General features: G+C 34.8%; 1 protein-coding gene across 1 annotated transcript; it reads right to left on the reverse strand.

Moving 5' to 3' along the window:
- Window positions 1-7,339: 7,339 nt before the first annotated feature.
- On the reverse strand, window positions 7,340-19,934 carry LOC130729199 (uncharacterized). The gene is made up of 20 exons (XM_057580858.1): window positions 19,766-19,934; window positions 19,334-19,552; window positions 18,716-18,824; window positions 18,267-18,638; window positions 18,042-18,097; window positions 16,935-17,181; window positions 16,504-16,559; window positions 16,075-16,315; window positions 15,823-15,986; window positions 15,590-15,726; window positions 15,414-15,515; window positions 13,901-14,042; window positions 13,628-13,714; window positions 13,397-13,558; window positions 12,768-13,124; window positions 11,341-11,447; window positions 11,147-11,259; window positions 9,205-9,491; window positions 8,273-8,488; window positions 7,340-7,921 (listed from the first exon to the last, which is right to left on the reverse strand). The coding sequence occupies exons 1-20, from the start codon at window positions 19,811-19,813 to the stop codon at window positions 7,556-7,558; spliced, it is 3,588 nt and encodes a 1,195-aa protein (XP_057436841.1). The 5' UTR covers window positions 19,814-19,934; the 3' UTR covers window positions 7,340-7,555.
- Between the last annotated feature and the right edge of the window lie 1,166 nt (window positions 19,935-21,100).

A 21,100-nucleotide genomic window follows, 5' to 3' on the forward strand; every position in this document is an offset into this window, starting at 1 on the left:
TCCAGTAGAGACGACGGATGTAGATATTGGATTTGAAGGAAGAGAGATAATGCTTTTGTTGCCAAAGCTATCGAAGCCTCAAGGAGTTCAGACAAAGGAGTAGAGTGCCCTACTGATGGGGAAACATTTGAGCTTGGTGTATGATTGTTCATATGTTATTACCCTAAACCAAATGTGACCTAGCTTTATGCGCACAGGAAGCCTTAGCTTGAGTTCTTTGTTGTTTTATTAGATTTTTGGGTGTTGTTTCGTTTTGAGGTTTTTTAGGTGTCTTGTTTTGTTTTGTGGTTGAGTTTTGGGGTTGGTGTTTTCTCTTCCTCTGTGGGTATTTTCCTAGGTTAATTGTTTTTTGGCTTGTTCTTGATTTTGTTGGCTTCTCTTCCCTCCTTTTTTTAGAAGAGTCGTGTGTTCTTGCCATATCCTTCAACAATATATATTATATTTTTCTTTCTAAAAAAAACTAAGCTAAACTCCTCTTAATCAATGCAATTTGTGACAACAAATCTTGAGGAATGAGAAACTGTTAGAAAATAGGGGAGAAAGTTGTGTAGTGGAAGAACCACACTCCCTTGAGGAATGAGAAACTGTTAGAAAATACGGGAGAAAGTTATGATAGACGTCTAGTGTCAGACTTTTGCTCTCTATTATTAACATAGTTGCACACAAAATCTAAACGTACTGGAATCTCTACAGCTGCTCAAAGACCGAAAACGAGAAGAGGTTTATTTTATTTTTGTTTTTCTCAAAGAAATTATTAAGAAAAGCCATGAAATACTTTTCTCTTCCAAGAGTTATATACGTCATCAAAGAACACCAAAAAATTGGTGTTTAAAACGCTATTAAAGGGTACCATGAAACTAATCTCATTGAGACTCGAAGATCATATTAAGTGGGTATGCCTCTTCCAACAAATCATTTTCCATACAGTAGAAGTTTTTAATCATTTTCCAACAAATCATTTTAATTTATGTGAACTAAAATAAATAAGTAATAATAAGTAGAAGTTTTTTTTTGAAAGATAATAATAAGTAGAAGTCGTTGCATATTACAAGTACAATTAAAAATTTAAAACCCATTTACAAGGCTCGTCGAATTTCTTGAGAGTGTTTGATTTGTTTAGTATTTTTATTTTTATTTGTAGTTGGTTTTTCTATTTTTATTTGTAGTTGGTATTTTTTTTAATTATAAAAATATTATTTATTTTTTACTTTAAAATTACAAGAAATGTAAATAATTATTCCTTTTATTATGCTATAAAAATACAAAAAAATTAAAATGAATTCTCCTTTTAAAATATTACAAAGATAATATTAATTGAAGTAACTAAAAAACTTTTTTTTTCTGGTGCTTACATGTATTCTCAATGAAGATAATCCTATTTGACTTGATCTTGAGACTTTACTTAAGGGGAATCAAACATATGTGACACTTTTTTTTTAGTACATCGGAAAGATAAATTGCACCCGCTAGGGATTGATCCATGAACCTTTCCTCCTCAACTCATATGTCACCCAACTCTTACCCCTTGAACTATCATTTTGGGACGAACATATGCAACACTTGAACCTCCTATTTGTATAAGTTCCTCAATAAAAAATAATATATGTCGTACTTTTTTTTAAAACATAATATGTATTATTAATGAATGAGAAAAGGACATGAGAACAATCCTTTCATGAGGTAGGAATAAGTCACTTTGCATCCAACTCACACAAACATTCTATTCCCACCCCTCTTGAATGCCAAACATAGAGAATGAGACTCATTAAAACCTTACTTGAAAAAACTCATTGGGAAAAACCCTAGTTAAGGAAAAAGAGTATCCATTCTCTAGAATGTCATTAACATGAAAACTCAATGAACATCAATAACACAAACATGCGTGATCACCCCAAAAGGAAAGCAACAAAGAATCCATTCCACCACCCTTCCTCCCTTGCGTGACCACACCACCAACATGATACCTCCCTTTAAAACACGAACCAGCATCACTACAAAACAATTTTAATCAGACCTTCCATCAAATGACCATACTGACTCCACCCTAAAACACCATTCCTTCGCCAAGGCATCCGTGGTCAACATTCCCTTCCCTTAAAATATGAGCTATCCCACTACATGAAACAAGCGACGACATCAAATAATCAATCATGTTCAATTCATTTGTCAGCTTCCATGGTCTTGGCTTAAGCTCCTTAGCCCAACCAATTGTAGGCATAAAATCACTTTATATTTCCACAATATAAATAAAAAAATGGCTGACAGAAGAGTAGAGCATACATAATAGCCAAAACTTCATCCTCATCCACCGGTGCACCACCACAGCCTTTGAGAAATGACCTAAAACCACTCCAGCACTATTTCTCAAAATTTCACCAACACCCGCACGTTCATTCTGGAAATAACCATCAACATTAAATTTTAAAATCATACCTTGCAGTGGAACCCAAGGAATCACTTTCCCGACCACCTACTTTTCACCAACTATAATTTATGTGAAGTTGTGAGTAAACTGATCAGCACCATATGGGCATTCCTTCCACCACGCTTTGAGCCATGTAAATAAATTAAACATATGAGACTTCCAAACAGCTTCTGCATCAAACAATTGATCATTAAAAATCAAATCATTATGTGCCAACCACCCTACCCAACATAATCTATTCTGCCAGAAGCGTATGAATGGATTCTGGGGCTACCCAAACACGATCTTCCCTTGCAAAAACAGCAGCCCAAAAATTCCACACCTTTGAACAGTGCAAAAAAAAAAAGATGTAAAACCGTCTCCCTATGGCAGTGATAGATGTTATTGCTGGATTAAATACACAAGGACCCGAAAGTGACTTATAAAACATTCGTCTCCATTTCTTTCTCTTTCTCCTTTAAATCTCGTTTCACAGAATCTCCGCGTTTTGAATTTTCTTCCCTTCACATCTAACACATTTTCCCTCAAAATCTCCATCATCGATTTGAATTTGAAGCCCCAAAAATAGAAAACAAACAAAGATCCAACAATGGGTTATGTTCCTGCAGAATTAAACGCCAACCTGCTGCTCTATTTTATTTAAAAGCATGATTTAACACAATTTTGGGCACTTCTTCAGACTTTAAGGAGAGATTATGATAACAACATACAGGGGGAGATTATGATAAGAACATACTAGGGTGTAAGAGTTCTTGATCACTTTGTAGTTATATAGGGCAGTGTATAGAGATTTTATGAACAATAGATCCTAAAACACAATGAATGAATGAGATTTTGCAACACTTTAATATCAAATATCTTCTTTGATAATTCACTTCAATGTTTGAGTCAGGCCCATGTGACATGCGCGCAGGGGCCAAATCCTCCGATTTACACTACGTTGGGCCAACAAGGCATAATCTCATGTGTGCAAGTGCCTACCTCTTACCAAACTCTTTAACACCTTAAAGTTAAGTTCTATATATAAGCCTTTGAAATGTCCCTTACGTGAGCAATGTGAGACTTTTGAAATATACTAGTTTTTCCAACATTATGTATCAAAGGACCAGAACGCCACAGTTGATGTGTTACCAAAGCAGTGGAGGTGTTAGCCATTTCTGAAACCATAATTCTTGGATGACACCTAAAATTGCAACATGAAGAAAGTCGTTACACTTTGGTAGATGGACGATTATGTGGTTGTTTGATTTTCAGTTAGGAAATCCGTCTGAAGCATTAAAATTCGAGATCACGATTTACAATGCACATTCAGCCAACAGAATGTACTTGTTGGGTTGAGTGAATGTGCTTTCACATTCACCCAACTAAAAACCAATCATGTACCATATCTAAGGAGATTTGTTATGCCTCTCTTAAATGAAATATGTGACCAGACAATTATATCAATGTCTTCTAATTATATACTCTTTTCGTTCCTATTTAACTGTCCACTTTGAGTGGAGACACACATATTAAGGGTGTGATTAATTTTGTTGATTTTTAGAAAAAGTGAGGGTTATTTTTCTATTTTACCCTTTAAAGTATGTGTTATCTCTCCTCATTTATTGTACTGACAAGGGCATTTGTTGTTAAAACAACAATTAATGCTCTCTTGAAATGCTAAGTGGACAGTTAAATATAAACAATTTTTTTTTTTTAAAGTTGACAGTTAAACATGAACGGAGGGAGTATATATATAGACACACACGTTATCCTAAAGTGTGATTATAGCAACATAATCATACCATAGATTGTTTTAAAACGCATAATCATAACTGCTATATCGTGCTAATCCATAGATTTAGTGTAGATATTAGACGTGTGCATTCATTCCTCAGATTCCACCAATATTTGCCTAGGTCACATAATATTCAATAATGTTGTCCAAGTATACGTTTGGGTAATTATTATCGATAGTAACACCATTTTAAAAAACACAAGAGCTCTATTTTAGATTCTACGATGCCTTTGTTGTCTAAAATCATCATAAATTCTTTAAGTTAATAAGTTACTTTTTATTTAAACTAATCCTTACCATGCCTTAAAAAAATCAATAACTTAGCTTATAATTGCGCGGGAGGGAAACAATAGAAAACTTAGAGTGCAGAGGATCTAAGAGGTAAGAGCTCTTGAATCTTCTTGGTCACTTGGTGTACTTACTGGTTAAAATGAAACTACAGTATATATTTTTCTCGAAATAAAATATGGTTAATGGTTAAATAAGTCTCCGAGTTTGTAAGTGATTTTGATTTTAATTTCTCCAAAAAAAATGACATTTAAAGTGAGATAGTAATTATAAAAATGACGGTCACTAAACATCATTTTTCCTCAGTGAAACTAAAATCAAACTCACTTATAACCTTATAAACTAATTTAATTAACTGACCAAAATAAAAAATCACTGTACAATTCCATGCCTGCGTGTATGAAATGAAAAGAAAAAGAAGAGAAAAAGGAAGAAACTCATCATGACAAATGAAATTTTGATGCAAAAGGACAATCTAATCGATGGCCCTTTGGCCTTTGCCCCACAAACATATATCCTATACAAATCAAAGGCTTTTTTATTTTGTGAATAAAAAAGCCAATGCAGAAATGATAGACTACTTTAAACAAAGCCTCCATCTTGGACCCAGTATGTCTGTGCAAAACTTGTAATGGGATACATTATTTTAGCAGGATTTACTTGATCATATATTAATATTAAAACCACGATAATTCTTTTTGTCAATCATATATATCGGGAAAAGTGTTCGTTGCATGTGTAACATAATAAAACCATGCACCCAGAAAATAAACCCTCTTTTTTGCCGCTAATCACTCTCGACATAACCCAAATGGCATTAAAACGAATTGTCCATATACCGTTTGATTAAATTTGGAGATTCTGTCGAGTGCAGTATATGGCTTATCTAAAAAAAAAAAATAGATCCTGTATGAGACAAGTTAACGTATTAGAATTTTGGGTGATGTAATTTTACCCCAAAAGTTATCTCAAGAGGTAAAATTAGCGTTATCTTGATAGCATCTCTACTCATTTTGGGATATCTCAACACACGTCTCATACTTAAGGTTAGACATTTCACATTTAATCAGTTGATTATTAATCACGCTTGCGGATGGCCGGTATATCAATTGTCTCCACTAAATAGATTTAGGGTAGACTCTAATACTATATTAGATTTTGAGAGTTTTAACTTTTAACTTTACTTCAAAAGCTAACTCAAGAAGTGAAGTGCTATTACGGTTATATGTCTACTAAATGTAAAACTTCTCAACATGAAGCTCCCAATTATCCTTTTAGAGTGAGTTAAATGTATGTGCTTTTTGAGCTTGACAATATCTTTTACCTTGGATTGTAGCATCATTCTCTTGCCATTAACTTTGTTACTAAAAAAATAGTTTGGAGATTGAAATCAATATAATTGGCATCAAAAGACCAAGATTGCGCATTTCTTTTGGCAATTAGTTACACTTGAGGGAGATTTAATTGAACCCATTTATTTTGGCAAATTACTTAAGTCCTAGTCCTTGAATCCACGAGTTCATGCATACCATACCATGTCGTTTAATTTATACTCCTCCTAGTATAGCGTGTGTATTTGGTTTAGCATTTGTTATAATTGATTTCGATAAAAATTGTTAGGTAATTGTTATTCGGACCCCCCAACATCTATTCAGACCCCCCATACATCTATTTTCAATTTTCGCTCGCACTTTGAAAGTGCGTCTTTAAAGTGCGTTATGGTCGCACTTTGAAAGTGCATAGATAAGTGTTTTTGCATTTTAAATGGGGTTCAAATAGATGTGGGGGGTCCGAATAACAACTCTCAAATGATTATAGTAAAATTCAATTGAAATTGAAGTGATTCATTCATGTGTAGATAAATATATTAAAAATATGATTGTTGTTGAGTAATACTTATGATACTCAACTGTAAAATATGTTACAATTGATTATATTCAACGCTGAAACTATTATCACTATTTTCTACCCTAAAACCAATTCTATAAAATGACTTCCCAACATCAATATTTTTATCGTGAATTGAATTTACTCGACTAGAATGATTTTGGGCCGTACACACTCAAGAGTGAATGAATCCCAATGGAGAATGTAAATTTGGCATGTTACTAAAGCAAGACAAAGGGGGCAAAGTATCGAAGCATGCCCCGGAGGGATATATTTGGGGATACTAACCTAGGGATTTATAAATTAAATATTCCAATAATGAGTGGAATGTCTAGCTATTAATTTATAGTGTAGACGAGCAATATCATACTCACTAAAGACCTTGAAAATGTGAAAGTAAAAAGAAAAAAATAGTGAGCTAAGATAAACAAAGAAAGGGTGAGAGAGATGCATATAGCTGTGTTTTAATTTTGTATTCAAATTGCATGAAAATCATCAGTGAAATTGGTTTGCAAAGGTGAAAGGAGGGTATAAAAAAAGATTGTGTTTGCTTTTGATTATTCGCCTTTTCCTTTTTGATGATAAAGTGGAGGGAGTTAGACTGATGAAGATGTACTTGAAAGGATTTACGATAAGGAGAGTTTTTCCACATGGAGGAATATATGGATCTACCAGATTAAAAAAACAAAGCTCCCCTTCTCGCTTTTTATTTTATTTTGACCGAGATCATCTTTTTGAGGCAATCTTATTCAATTCATGTGTAATAAAAGATGAAATGCGGCTTCTAATGATCGATTTTTCAACCCCTTGTGAATTTTGTATCATATATAATGTGAATTAAATATTAATTTTGTATACAATTTAGAATAAAAAAAGTACTTCGAAAGTATATCCGTATATGCACTTGTTGATATAACTAATATATTTATTTCCTTTAATAACATTATGCAATATAACTCCATTTCAAAATTTACCATTGCACTGAGAACAATTATCAGACTTATATTTATAAAAAATTATGTTAATATATTGATATTCATAATCTACCAAACAATGGTTTCAATTCTGTAACACTTGAAAGTCAGCACTGATCCTCCACGTTTGAGTCTAAAATTACTGTTCTTGATGTATTGAGATGTGTGTTTTCTCATTTGGGTCAAAGCTCAACACTAACCTTCTCAACAATTTTTGTTCTTCCTACATCGAACCAAACTAGCAACAGCATTAACCTTGTCAACAATTAGGGGAAGTAGTTCAGCTGCCTCATTCAGAATTTCAGCTCCAGATCCTCTCGAAACATCTTCCCCATTACGCATTTCTAATTGTAAAAATAATTGAACCGCACTCTCAGCTGCTGCGTCCAAGTTATCAAGTGCTTTCTTGCATGCAGCTATAGTTTCTTCTTGTTCACTCCCTTCACAGTCACCTTCCTTTTGATCTGTACCTACCTGGAGTTGATTGTCAACTGAATTTTCTTTCACAGGGCATATGATCAAAGATTCAGTTGTTGAATCTGTCAAACCTTGTGTTGAATTCTTTAGCTCCTACAATAAGAATTTTAAGCAGTAAGAATATGAGTAAAGTCGTTTATTGTTCTACTTGACATAAAAAACAGGTTTTTAACAATTCCTTTGTGTAAGTATGAAAGTAGAAAGGAATCAAAGGATCACTTAAAGAGTCAAGAATGCATAAAAATATATTAAGGAACAAGCAGAAAGGTTTAAACTTTAAAGTACAAACCTATTATGTTAGTATATTTATAATACAACTAAATGCTTAAACAACATGACCCAATGAGGGTAAATTCAAACAACAAAGTAACTATCCATTTACTCTGATCCTAATATTCTTCTTTGGTCGCTAATGGAAATGCTGCATGGTTTTATAAGTCTTACCTGTTCAGGAGAATTCCCCACTTCCTCACTTTCCTTCCCCAGCAAGGATCTGTTTTCTGATACAATATGAGTTGCAGCTTCATCCGCAAAGCTCTTGCTATCTGTCGTATTCCTGACAGGACTGCTAAATAGTTTCTTGCAGCCACCTGGGTAATAATCCCATTGCACAGTATACCTTGCAGAAAACCTTCTAACTAACGAATTCCTTGACTCTTTCTGTACAGATAACACATTGGGTAAGAAAAGGGGAAAATAAACAATTATAAGCTGGATCAAACCTTGTAAGATACATTTTTATATCCAAAATATTAGTTCCGGCTTTTCACAATGCAGGAGAAGGTTTTAATTTTTCAAGAAATTAATATTTACACCTTTAATTCTTGAATCCAAAATCCAGAGATCTGAGTTGGATAACAATCTGTTTTCATTTTTATTGCTCAATGTGATTTACAAACACAACTTCCATAAGAAAAAGGTTAACATATTACTATTATAATAGACCTTTGGGCTGTGAAATTTATTGGGAGAAAATAAAACAGAACTGACATAAGTGCCACCACCCACGGGTCCTTTTCAATGATTTTCCAAATTAGGTGATACATGACATGTTGGGAACGGAGACTCCTCTCAATTGATCCAACAGTTCAGACCTGATCACCATTTTTCTAAAAACTGTCATAGTAATATATTTTCAAAGCAGGTTTTGTTTATTTTAAAAATAATTAACAGTATACACGAGCTTTATTGCCAAAATTACATTCTGAATTTAATTATAGGCAGCCTACAAGAAGTTCTCTAGAGGGGAAGTAGAACAGACAAAATCAGGAGATCTTAATTCAAACTTACACACTGCTTTCCTTACTCATCTTTAAATTCCTTCTTTACTATTCCAGAAAATAGCTCAGCAATGCATGCAAAACTAAGTAACTAACCTTGTGAGTATTTGATAAGCTGCCAAAATGCCGCTTAAAGATACCACTGTCTTCTTCATAGCATGGACTATCCGAGTTAGCTTCAAGAGTTGTTTTTGACAAACTTCCAGATTCACCCAAATGCAACTGCTCTGCTTTTCTGTCAGAATCTTGTTCAGGACACCAAGAAAAATCACTATCATCGCAACAAACACGCTGGTCTGGAACAACATCCATTTGTTCATTCTTGCAAAGGCTACTGAGCCCATTAGAGTTCTGGTCCTTACTGATCACTATACTATCTTGTCCTGCAATAAGGCATCATTTATAGGATTAGAGCAAATTTTTTAAATACTGAACAAAATCATGAAACTATTGTACAAAAATCAGAACAGGGCATCCAAGGGGAAAAATCACATATGAACAGATAATGAATGTACACAGATTCATGATTCTCCAATAGCATGCATCCAATACTATTGGTTGACTACGATTGAGTAGGATTTGTATCAGTTTACAGCAGTAATGGACATTTAAAGTCCTTTCCGGTTATACCTTTTAACCCAAAGAATTCTTAAAGCATTTCACTTTATAATGATTGATTCACTCAAACTGGTCAAGGATACACAAGGCACTCCCACAAACTGTAGAAAATATGCAGACTTTATCATTAGAATTTAGAACCATATTAATTATTTTCATGTCATTGCTCATGATGAGTTGACTTTTTCAGCTTTACTGGGACAAGCTCAAAAGAAAATCAGTGATGTAATACATTATTCCTTTTATTGTAAAATAGATCTATCTTGACATTAAAAATCCATAGTGATTTTCCAACCATCTCATACTATCCCTAATCAATAGAAGGTGAAGAGGAAAATGTTAAAACATTTGTCATGTTCTTAGTAGTTGCCACAAACAAGTACCTAAAGGGTTATGCAGAAGCAAATCTTGTTAGTAGTCGGAACAGTAACCTAATGTGGTATGCGGAAGCATATGTTTGAGGAGATTGCATTGATCACAAATATTTGATTGGTAAAGGTATGTCATCACTACAATATTATCATTCACAAATCAAATAGAAATACTTTACATACTCCAATAACAAGATGAATAAGGCAAATGATTTATTCCATTTTAACAGACAACACAGCATGACAGCACTTTTCTCCTAATGTGTTCCGTGTTTCTTTTGATTCTGAGAGGAGCAGCCATTTGTTCATACATTGTCCAGATGCTCAATAATGTCCACTGGACAGTTTGGTTAGATATGTCCAGTGTTTGGACTATCCAGCACTTTAACATATACCATTGTAGAGGTTCTGGAAGGATAAAGAAGGCAAATGCAAGTTTTCAAGAATAACCTTTTGCATTCCTCTACTCTTTTATTGTAATGTTCCATTTCTTATCAGGTAAATTTTCTTTTTTAACATTTAAGAAAAAATAGAGTTAACTAGCATTTGCATACTACACACAAATACAATGTTTACAAATTAAATACATGCAATCCATCAATATTGTGTTTTAAAAACTAAACTCAAACATTGAACTGACAACAAACTCCGAGTCATGGTTCAATTGGTTCAACTAGTTATATTAAAAATTCAACTATAACCATGGTTTAGTGGTATGGATAGAAATGTTCCAATTGGAGATATAGAATAGTTCATGGTTCAACTGGTTCAACAAGCATTTTAGTCCATTTTTAAGGCACTTTGCCAGCAACTCCGATTGTATTACCAAATACCCTTTAGCTATAGGTGCATTAAAAACTACAGAAGAAACTATAGTGTAGCCAGAAGATGTTCATTAGTAACACTAGCTTTTGTCATCAAAATCATATTCTTCAAACCAAAGTTGAAATAAAGTTGATTTGACAGATTTAATTTCCTGATCTATCATTAATAAAGATATGACTTATGAGATTGAAGAAACATGATTCGAGCAAAAGGGTTTGACTTACTTGCGGGAATCTGTGGAAACTTTATGTCAAGTACATTCTGCATCTCTGGGGAGGAAAGTGCATCCATACAAACAGTGTAAACAGAGAACCAATGGTTGTCCAAAGCAATGTTGCTGAAATAATAGTGACTTCATGAGCAAAGAATTTATATGCCCCCAAAGGTTCATGATTTAAGATTTGAGATTTATACTTACCTGAAAGTACCTCCAGGCCTTGAAGAACATTGCGAGCTCAAAGTCTCTGGCGATGCAGAAGCATGATCAGATGGTATTTGAACTTCTGGGGATGGAAGAGAAAATGCCTGATCGTCATCAATGCAAGAGATAATAGAGAGTTGACTCTTAGCCAAAGTCGTAACACAATATATTGTAATCAAGAAGCTGAGAGTAATTTTGGGTTTCAGGCTTTCAGCATGTGCATTGTACTATATGCATGACATCATTACAATAGAGTTCTTATTTTTTTCAAACCCTTATAACGTTACAAGAGAAGCTTCAACAACGATTGATCAGGGTTTACAGTTTACTTAAATGCCATGATGACACTGTTAGCAGCCCACCCATTAGTCATTAATAAGATTAACTGCCAGATAGACAATAATTTGCAATAAAGAGAGGCAGGAATAAATAGGGATGAGGAAGAGTTTGTAACTGTTTAGTAAACAATAATTTGTAATAAAGGGTGGGCTGGAATAAATAGGAAAAGCTGATAGATAGTGAGGCACTTTTGATTGGGTTGAGCATTTCAGTAGTGATTAGTGAAGAATCCAGATCTCTCAAATACGGATTGGGAATTTCCATCAGTCTTAGTACTTGTATCAATTTTGATACTGAGTTTGGACTGGATTTATCAATAGAAAACATATAGAAAAAAAAATTTCAGTCCCAACTTAGTAACAAAACTGATAGAACTACGACGGATGGAAGTAACAATTGCAAACTCTTCCTAATCCTTTTGTATTCCTGCCCTCTATTACAAGTTATCGTTTATTGGGCAGTACATACTAGTAATGATTAATGGGTGGTTTACTATTAGACAACCACAGATCCTCACCCTAAAATGTTGATTATAGATAGGGCTTTGGGCTTAAAATCTTGTTACAACAGAATGAGAATAATTACGATCAGAAGCAGATGCAGACTTTGTTAACATCCCTATACCTGAAACTTCAATAACCACAAATGGTTTGACAGAGACTCAGAAATATCTATCCAACAAATGACAAGAAATAGTTCATTAGAAGGATTTAGTTTTGTCTTGCACATTCCAAAACTGAAATGTCAATTGAAATACCAGTTTCCATCCTTAAATATTGTCAGTGAGATTTAATATGCATTTTTTTATTGGTTTAAACCACAGGTATCCTCCTCTAAGGCAATCCTACCCAAGCCAGGTAGGACACTATGGGAGGCAAAGCTCTCCCTACCAAGTATTTAAAATCCATTCTTGAACATGCTGACTAATACATATAGCTCCATTACAGTATAGATCTCCAAATTCCATAGAGATTTTGATAAATACATACGCAATCTTCTGAATCTTCTAAACTGTAGGTAAGCAGATGACTTAAATACAACGGAGTTTCTCAGAAAGAAAAAGAAACAATCCAGAATATAGATACCTCTGATGAAGTGCAATTAAGATTCTTGCATACATTATTGCAGCTGGTCACTTTTGCTTGTGCCCATTTAGGAAGTCTTGAAACAGTAAATTTAAAAGGTGATGCCTCTCTATCACAACTTTTTGGATGAAGCACTCCATCTCCACTTTGACTGCCGTTCCTTATTGACCAGACACCCTCAGTATTGATCTTGGAGTGCTGGCATTCCTCTTTGCTAAATGATAGAGGACTACAAGTAGGAGATTGAGCTGAGCCTCTTGAAGACAATGGATTATTTTTTTCCAATATTCTCTCCAATATCTTAGAAGACAATGAAGAAGGCAATTTCCATACAAAAATACAGCCATCACCATCTACCTGAATATGGATATGTTAGTAATAAATTTGTTGATGGCTACAAAAGAGAAAGGCAACAATATCTTTTACTTTTTTATCATTATGTGCAGTGATCCTTTCCACACTCATGCTTTTTAGAATCTTTCAAATGAGTGTTCCTAAAATGTTTTAGGGGAACATATGCATTACTAATTTCCTAAAATTAAAAAAAATTAGTTGAATAAATAATAAAGCCTTATAGTTTCTAAAAGAAGTACGGAGAAAAAAGAACATTAAGTATGAAAGAATCTCACTGAAACTATATGCTTGCAATCAGGCAAGAAGATGACACCAGTAACAATTTCAGCGTGCCCCATTGCTTTGGAAACCATCTCACCGGTTAGAAAGTCATATATGCAGATGGACTTGTTTGAGAATGAGCAGACCACATAGGTGCAGCTTGGGTCCATTGTAACCTGTTGATGTTATTAGCTTCTGGTAAAGAAGGATGATGTCTGCAATCATTTTCAAAGAATGAAGCTCACCTTTATAGGTTCCCCAAAAATTTTATCATGATTGTATGACCTAATTAGTTTCCGGGCAGCCATGTCAAAAGTCTTTATCTTCTTATCCTATATGTATGATGATGAAATTAGTAACCATTAGCACTGAATATGAAAATTGAGTGATAATGTTATCAAATTGACAGATGCACAAACTACTTGGACAGACTGTTTTAGAATTTACTCGGGAGGTTCCCAAAGGAGGCACCTTAGAACTTCAACATCAGAATCATTCCTAACAAACATCTACTTTACCTGCCCAACTGTTACAATAGTCTTGCATGTCAGATCCACAGCCATGTCATAAACAGCTCCACATTGTGAAGCCCTTTGACGATGTTGCGTCAAAATTTTATGACCATTATCTGCTATCACTACATCATGAAGCACCATAAAACTGTATAAAATAAAAGCATAATGTTAATCATTGAGTAAACCATTCAATGCCATACAAATAATACTATGCTCACTGGTTATCGTATCATAGCAAAGAGTTTGAAAACTAGAAACCAGTGGCCATATAGAATAAGCACATAATAATCAAAAGGCCAATTTAACCAACAAGGATTATTTTAAATAAGTTTATCAACATTTCCATGCAATGTGTCTAGTTATGTGTTTCTCTCACTCTGACTCACTATACTCTTCTATGTATAATATTCTTAGTTGTTCGCTTATGCGCAGCAATTTTGTTAGTATAACTGTTAGTCATATAGTTGTAAGTCACTTTAGATTATTTAACTCTCATCAGGCTAAATATTGCTTTCCCGGTGAGTGTTGTAGGTAGGTTTATTTCCTCCCCAACTAACACACATTGGGAACACAAATTCACTTTGTTAAGTACGTGAAGATAGCTCCGAGAAAAGGTATCGTATACTGAGATATTAGACAGTATATGTAAACTGTGTAACTAAGTAAATAGATGTTAGTTACACAGCTGAAGTTAGACTTTGGTTAGTTGTGAGAATCAGAGAGTCTGATTACATTCTGCTAGATAAGGTTATAATTTGTAACCGCATAGCTTAGCTATATAAGGTTACTTGTATCCTGTCCCTAAATTCAAAGAGATCATGGACACATGCAAGTGAAGGAAGGATCCTGACTAGACGGGGATCTCCTATGGGTATAAAATCGACCACAGGCTATTGTGTGTTTTGGGGAGGGAATTTGATATCAAAGAAAGTGAGAAGAGAAATGTGGTGGCACAATCAAGTGCAAAAGCTGAATACCGGGCTATGGCTCAAACTACTTATGAGTTTATGTGGGTAGGAGAGTTGGGAGCACTTCTTTGATGAAGTTGTGGTGTGATAACCAGACTGACATTCATATCTCGTAACATCTTGTCTTTCATGAAAAAACTAAACATATTGAGGCGGATTGTCATTTCATCCCGGAGAAGCTTCCACAAAACCTTATATTCACTTCCTATGTGAGGACAGGTGAGTATCTTGCGGATGTGTTTAAAAGGCTTTGAGTGAGGTGCGTAATGATTTCATTTGTAACAAACTTGGCTTGATTAATATCTGTGTTCCAACTTGACCGGCAGTGCGAAGAATTAGGGTTATCAGTTAGATGTAGATTATTGAGAGTGTATGGGTCTGGCCCATATGCATTTGTACTTTGTACTACACATTGTACTTCACTTTTAACCAAATTTATATATTATATATGTATCAAGAGACTGCACCTAGCAGGATATCCCATTACAATTTCCCAATCTCTCTCTTTCTCTTTCCCCCCTTAAATTCTTTTCCATTTTTACACATACCTATCAACACTGCAACTGAGTATCTTGCAACTGTTGCTGCTAATTTTGACAGAAGTGACTGCAGCCGAATGATCATCAATGCTGCCAATGAGATCAAAATTTCTGCATATGCACTATAGAGTCATTAAAATTCATTACCAACCAACTAGGTTAGGCTAAAAATCACATGACCACACCTTTTTACATCATAGAGGCGGATTATACAATCTCGTCCACCAGAAGCAAGAAAGTGACTGCTTGTTTCAAGTTCCCCAAATATGTCTTGGGTGGACGAGGTAAAGCTTAATGTAAGAATCTCTCCATCATGAGCACCCTAAAAATGTGCACCACCACCAGAATAATGGATGGAACTCAAATATTGTTGTATTGCATAATAATTTTCAAAATAAACTCAGGTGAGTGAACTTACCTGAAAACATGTGTACTCTGATGTTTGAAGGTTGTATATATGAAGGTTTCCTTTACAATCACCAGCAGCAAGATATTTTCCATCCGAACTAACAGCTAGAGATCGAAACTCTTGACTAGTAAGATCTGACTGAACGGTGTCACGTTCAAAAGTCCCAGCACTTACTGCAGCAATAAAAAGGAAGAACACAACATGTGAGTAGTAGATACTTAAGAAGTGAACTGAGAACTTTTGTCAACTATCTTGAGTTACCTAAACATGAAGAACCCAATAGTTCACTCTTCAGCTCTTCAGCATTTTTTGATAATTCAGATTGCGTAGCAATATCCCACAGTCTAATTGTACCATCAGCAGAGCAAGTTGCAAAAGAAACCCCCCCTGAACAACCTCTAGCAGTGCATACAGAAGACAGATCATGCATGTTTTCACAGCATAGATTCTTGACATCCCAAATGCATGAAGAATGTGAAACTAGCATAAAACACTTGGTGACCTGGAAAAGGACATATTTTTCTTCATTAACCACTAACAAACCCCTTATCTCCTAGAAAATTGGGGGGGGGGGGGGCGGTTCGCTGCATCATCCACTATTTTACAAGAAAAGGAATACGGAAGCAAGAATTTAATCTATCACAAACATGAAAAAATTATAATTACAGACATAACAAATAAATCATTTACCTGATTCACATCATGGATGTCCCAGATGCAAAGACTATGATCCCTGTAAATAACCACTGTTGGGTAAAAGAATGTGTCAGAGAGCACAAAATTAAGATAAGGGGAACTGAATATTCATAATGAAAGAAATGCATTACAGAGATGAAATCTGCAATACCCCAGAGCAATGCTCCTTTCCACAACTAACAGAATGCAAAAAAACTGACTGCTACCCCACTACCATTTCCCCCATAAAAGCGAAGACATGTTATCTCGAACTTCCCATTTTTCCCAGCTACCCCAGCCCCTTTCTTGTTTGTTCTACTGTAGCTTTTCCAAATTCAAGACCCATAACTGAGTTGGATTGGGCCAATTTAATCCTGAAGCCTGACAGCATGTCAATGAACAATGTAATGTTATGTTAAATACAGTTACCAAATCAAGACACTCACCAAGCTTTTCTGTGGCTGAAAACTTGCATGCGACTGCATCAGGCAGAGCAGGCGACTGTTGAAAATCTTGTTCAAGAACTAGAGCATGGTAAACACTGTTGTTTTCTTCATACAACTTTTGGGCCTTTGAATACAATATACTGCCCACATATTCTAGAGATATTGGGGTAAATAATTGGACTTCCCCATTATTGCATGCACAAGCAATTAGCTTTCCTGATGTTGATAGTGCAAAAGCTTTCTGAACCTGAAAATGATAATTATGAAATTATGAAAATTTATGAAGAACTATAATCCAACGCCAGAGAATACTTCCCCTAATAAATCAAATTTACAATAACACAGTTCATAAAGGAATGATCAACTCTACAAGTATGACATCCCAGAAACTAGAAACAGGGTAAGAATGTTCCAGGTTCGCTTAGAACAACATTTACTTGAACATGGAAAAACTATTTCAAGCCTTTACTGGTCAGTTGCAACTTACCAGGTTCCTACTCTATTCTATTCCGTCATCAGTCTATCCACCCCTTACCCCCTCTAGCCTTTGGCTCATACTTGTTTCTTTCTTTAATGTTAGTCCCAAGCTTGATAAACTCTTTGCTCACTCTCACAAGATTGTCTTCTTGGGTTACACTAGGTCTCAAAAGGGTTACAAATGTTACTCCTCGTATCTTCGTCGTTACCTTGTCATAGTTGATATTACCTTCTTTGATGAGCCTGTACCTTACTTTGCTATACATGAATCTGTGTGTTTGAATTACACAGCGGAGGATAATATATACTAAGAGACATAAATAAATAATTTACAGTTACCGCAATTACATACTATTAACCCTATTTATTTTGTCACCTCCATTCAGTTAGAATTACACAACAGAGGATAATATAGAGTAAGAGACATAAATACATAATTTATATATATATATATATCATAATTACATACTGATACTACTAAACCTATTTACATTATTTCTAACAATATTGATGAAACTTCTTTTGCTTATCAAAAGAAAATTCCATCCATCAATATTTCTCCTTTTGAAAGATACCTTCGGCATGCTTAGATCTATTATGAAAATGAAAATGAAAATGAGTAGGACATACCTTCAAGGCCACAGACTTTTGTATCGTCAATCCAGAACGGATTAGGCACAAAATGCCTGTATACAGAAAGATTTGGATAAGGTACAAAATGCCAGTAAACAGAAAGAAAGGGTATTCCGATATTGAAATAATGGCCAATGAATAATGTCAGTCCATGAAATGCTAATGCTGCAAAATCACAACCAAAAAATGGAAATCTTAGACTCATTTTGAACTGAACCAAACCTGAATCAGTCAATGCATATATGTGAAAGCAATCACCAGCTCGTTTACAATTATCATTGCTGATACTGCTCTCTGGAGAAAAGGCTATAGCTGTAAAAGAGCCTTCTTTATGAATTGAAAGATTGGTAAGCTTTTCATGTATTTCTAATGTGGTTCTGCTCAGCCCACCATTTTGTCGAGTACTTCTAGATGATCCAAGTGTCCAGAATTTCAAGTGTTTTTTGCCAACAGTTACAATAAATTTTGCATCTGATGAGAAGCCAACACTGGAGATAGTAGAACACGATGAAGTTGCTTGAAGCTTAGTTACCAGCTTTCCACTTCGCCAGTCCCAAAGGTAAATATATCCCCCAACAGATACCAAATGTTTACCTTAGACAGAATACTATATAATGAGTAAGTAGCAGTGAGTAATAAAATTCAAGGCAAGCATATTAAGAGTAACCAACCATTAGGTGAGAAACAAATGCATGCAACTCTATATGGATGACCTTTCAATTCAGAGACATTAGACAAAGTAGAAGAATCCCATACTAATACTGAGGACTGGCTTCCAGCCTGCAAAAGCAGATAGGTTCTTGTTAAAAGAGTAAAAAATGAAGCCATTATCTGTTATTCTTTATTCTCAATCTTTTCCATATCGAAACAAGTACTGAATGAGCAATACTACAGCATGCATCAGTAAAGTGCAATTACTGAAAATATAACCAACACGATATCTTTACTATTATAACTCAACTCCCAAAAACACAAGTCAAAAACACAACTCTCCCCTCCCCTCCTAAAAAATGAACCAAACATAATAACTTAAAAAAAAACCTCTCCCCTCCCCTCCATTCCCCTGCAACCAAACACTATGTGCAAGAAAATTTAAATAAACCAAGAAGATAAAGATTCATATTAGCAAAAAGAATATATAAATAATAAAGGAAAACTGTAAACATAGCGTTCGATTCCTAAGAGCCGCACTCTTGAGGAGACCTTTAGCTTTCACCACACCCAGGTTGAAATTGCGAGAGCAATTTAGCACACCGAGAAAAATAGGAGATAGGAGAATTGAGCCTTACCTCTCCAGCTGCAATAAAGCGTCCCTCTCGTGACATAGCTACACAGCTCAAAGGCTTAGGTGGTCTATTAGACACCATGAGGTGCGATTGAATACCCAAACTCACATCATAAATCACCACCACAGAACCTGCCAAATAAGCACATTTGGAACTCGACGGATTCGAAGCCAACCCATTGCCATTTTTCGTTGTTAATCCAATCACTTCCTCCAAAACCAGCTGAAAATGAAGGGAAAACCAAACAAACAGTGTAAAAATTTATGATTAAAACATGAGGAACACCCATTACTACTCACTACACAAAATTAACGGAAAATTTTGACTTAGTTCGCAGTATCTAACTCGATTTTGCCATAAAACAAACAGTTTTAGGGTTTATGTCTCCGGAAATCAAAATGCACAATGTTTTACAAGAGAGAAAATGAAACACACCTTTGATTCTTCGGTATTAGGTTTGTTGAATCTGCGAGTGGGCTTCATTCTGATCAGAGTACGAAAGAATCCCTTGTCAAACGACCTTGATGATCATCTTCAGCTTCGCGAACGAGCTTCGTGGTGTCACTGTAGACAGAGAGTGAGAACCCAAGAGAGAGTGGCGGGAATTTTGCACAAATTAAATTTTTTAGGGTAATGATATATACACACCTTATTTTTTATACACTCCATTTCCACCTCTTTTTATTTCTATCTCTCTCACCTTATCATCTATCACATCTCATATTTTCTCTCTCTTACTTTTTCTTTTCTTCCTATCTCTCTCATCATTTCACCTCTCCACCTCAAAAGAGAGGTGTGGATGAAACATTACCCAATTTTTTATATGGGCAATAGTTTTAATTTCTCCCATCTTGATATTATCATTTTTATAACAAAATGTTTAAAATGCCCTTAAAATTTAATTTCATCCCTATCATGTCCGTTCAGCCTTTGAAGAACTTCTCCACCAAAATCCTCTTTCTATCTCTTACTTTCATTCACTCTCTCTTCACCTTCTTTTTATGTCTTTCACATTGTAAGTGCGAGGGTGGGATGAGTAGTTCACATGGTTGATCTATAGGGTAATCGCAGGTCGAGGGTCAGGGTTCGAATTATGAGAAATGATAATTTGCATTAATTTACTAACAACTAACATTTGCCTATAAAAATAATAAAAATAAAAACATTGTAAGTGCAATTACCCGTTTTAACCGTTTCACACTCAATGAAATCTCTTCATATTCTTCTTTCTGCGTTTAACCGTTTCACACTTAGTAAGTGAAACTTTCATTTTCTAACTGTTGTTTGTATTTAACACTTTAGAGTGCGAAATGTACAATTTTAAAATATGAATTTTAAAATTAAAGATTTAAATTCTCAATCGTTGGACATTTGAAATCGAGTTGTATTTCACACTTATGAGTGTGAAATATACAAATTTTTAAAACGAATTTTTAAATTAAAAATTAATTTCTTTACAGTTGGTTCATTCACACTCTTGAGTGTGAAACCGAGTTGTGTTTCAAACTCATGAGTCTGAACATACAAATTTTTAAAACAAAGGCTTAATTGCAACTTTGGTCCTTGACGTTTACCAATTCCACGATTTTAGTGCCCCACCTAATTTAATTACACAGATGGTTCCTGACTTTGCTGGCAGGCTGCAACGTTGGTCCTACCGTTTGTTTGTTAATTGAGGAGGTTTACATTGATGGTCACTTAGCTGATGTGGAAGTTGAATTGGAGAGAGAAAGAGACCAACAACTGATTTAACATTCTTCCTCGCCTCTA

The sequence above is a fragment of the Lotus japonicus genome, chromosome 1 (assembly GCF_012489685.1).
Source record: "Lotus japonicus ecotype B-129 chromosome 1, LjGifu_v1.2".
NCBI classification, from domain to species: Eukaryota; Viridiplantae; Streptophyta; class Magnoliopsida; order Fabales; family Fabaceae; genus Lotus; species Lotus japonicus.